The 1,817-nt window shown below is 58.1% G+C and overlaps 2 protein-coding genes across 2 annotated transcripts in view; both read right to left on the bottom strand.

Moving 5' to 3' along the window:
• Positions 1 to 416: 416 nt before the first annotated feature.
• CPLX3 (complexin 3) lies at positions 417 to 800 on the bottom strand. The gene is made up of 2 exons (XM_010001344.1): positions 789 to 800; positions 417 to 641 (listed from the first exon to the last, which is right to left on the bottom strand). The coding sequence occupies exons 1-2, from the start codon at positions 798 to 800 to the stop codon at positions 417 to 419; spliced, it is 237 nt and encodes a 78-aa protein (XP_009999646.1).
• An 892-nt stretch (positions 801 to 1,692) lies between these two features.
• CSK (c-src tyrosine kinase) overlaps positions 1,693 to 1,817 on the bottom strand; it is a 13,369-nt gene continuing 13,244 nt past the window's right edge. Inside the window, exon 10 of the mRNA XM_010001345.1 lies at positions 1,693 to 1,782. Within this exon, the coding sequence (XP_009999647.1) occupies positions 1,693 to 1,782 (90 nt within the window). The remainder of the gene's footprint in view (positions 1,783 to 1,817) is intronic.

Here is a 1,817-nt window from a genome sequence, read left to right on the forward strand (position 1 = left end):
GGAGGGTGGGTGGGAAGCCTGGAGGCAGAGACACGGAGTGTGGCCACAAGCTCTGCTGGCAACCCGTGGCCTTCCCACACCGACGTGGTTCAAGGTCACTCAAGGGCTTTTCTTTCCCTGCAAATTCCTCCCCCCACCCACTGCCAGGGGTACAGGAGGGGGTGCTGGGGCACAGGGTGGGGGGGGACACACACATGCTGGCTCTTCCCTCCGACCTCGGAGCAGAGAACACAACAAAGACCACACAGCAGGGACAATCTGGGTCAGGGACTCGAGGCTTCACGTGGCTCAGAAGGAGGACCCGACTCACACGAGGCAGAGGGGGGACACCACCAGTGGGGTCCCCACCGCGGGCAGCAGCCACCCCCAGACCCTTGGCTGCGTCGTCTCCCAGGTGAGGGGGGGGTCCAGCTGGGTCACATCAGGGTGCACTTCTCAGCAGATTGCTTCAGGTCCTCTAGGGTGGCCGAGGCTTTGTCTTTCAAGGAGTCAAGGTCCAGGTTCTGGATGTTGCTGAGCTGGCCGATCACCGAGTTCTTCTCTTCCTCCTCCTCGTTGTCCTGCTCGATCATCTTGGCCAGCTCCTTGGGCAGCTCCACGTCCCCTCCCACCAGCTGGATCTGGTTGTCGTCCGTCTCGTTCTGAAACGGGCCAGGGGAAGGTCAGGCAGGGGGGGCTGCAGGTGGGAAGGGGCTTCAGGAGGCACGTGCAAGGCTCCCAGCTTGGGTCTGCATGGGTTTGGGGCTGTCTGCCTGTTGTGTCCACACTGGTTGGTGTCTGGGGCTCACAGGCATCCTCATGCTGGGGGTGGGGTGGTGGGATGGTGGGGCATGGGGGTGGGATGGTGGGATGGTGGGGCATGGGGGTGGGATGGTGGGATGGTGGGGCATGGGGGTGGGATGGTGCCCATGAGCTCCATCACTGCTGGCCCAGAGGGGACATGCTGAGCAGAGCCACACACCAGGGAGAGCTGAGCTGGTGACCTGAGCATGCCAGGCTCTCAGTGGCCTTTCAGTTTGCCTTGGGGTAGGTAGCTGGGGAGGTTTAGGCACCTGATCAAGCTACACTTCTGCTTAACGACTGTTCCCACCAGGGATGGGGGGTCAGCCGTGCTCTGGAGAGCCAGGGGGTAGGGAGAGTTTGCAAGAGGCAGCCAGGCTGCCAAGTGGCATCAGGAATGAGCAGAAGAAACTTGTCGAAGGATTAGAAGGGACATCTCAAGCATGAGAAGCAGCAAAAGGATCAGGGGGCCAGAGCTGAACAAACCCCCATTTCCCCTGGAGAAAAAAAATCTCCCTCTCTTCTTTTTCTTGCCTTTTCTTGCTTTTGACAGGGGTGAGGGGGGGGAAGAAATGCTCCAGCTGTTTCTTTCCTGGCAATAAAAGGGGTGTGAGAAGCAGCAGGGTGGCCCAACAACGTGGAACAATCTGAACAATATCCCTTGGCTTAGCTGACCTTCCTGAACTAAAATTAGCCCAGCTCCAATTTAGAGTATTCACCCATGAGAGGCTCTTGTTGAATACAGGGTGGGTTGGAGGGGAGGGGGGGGAAAGAGCCTGTGGCAGTTCCAAGAACAGCTGAATTATCCTTGATTAAATTGTTTCCAGTGAATCACTCGTCGGGCGGAAGCTCCAAAATAGGAGTTTAGCTCGGAGATGTTTGTTTGCCAAATAATCCAGGGAGAGGGGCTGGCTAGTCCAGCTGGGAAGGTGGAAGTGCAGTTTCCCTCCTGGCTACAGGGCTGGGAGTCTGGAGAGGAGGTGGTTTTTTCCCCTCATCCAGCTGGGATTAGGGGATAAAAGAGAGGAAACGGGGGG

Source organism: Chaetura pelagica, unplaced genomic scaffold (assembly GCF_000747805.2).
Source record: "Chaetura pelagica isolate M959 unplaced genomic scaffold, ChaPel_1.0 scaffold397, whole genome shotgun sequence".
NCBI lineage: Eukaryota > Metazoa > Chordata > Aves > Apodiformes > Apodidae > Chaetura > Chaetura pelagica.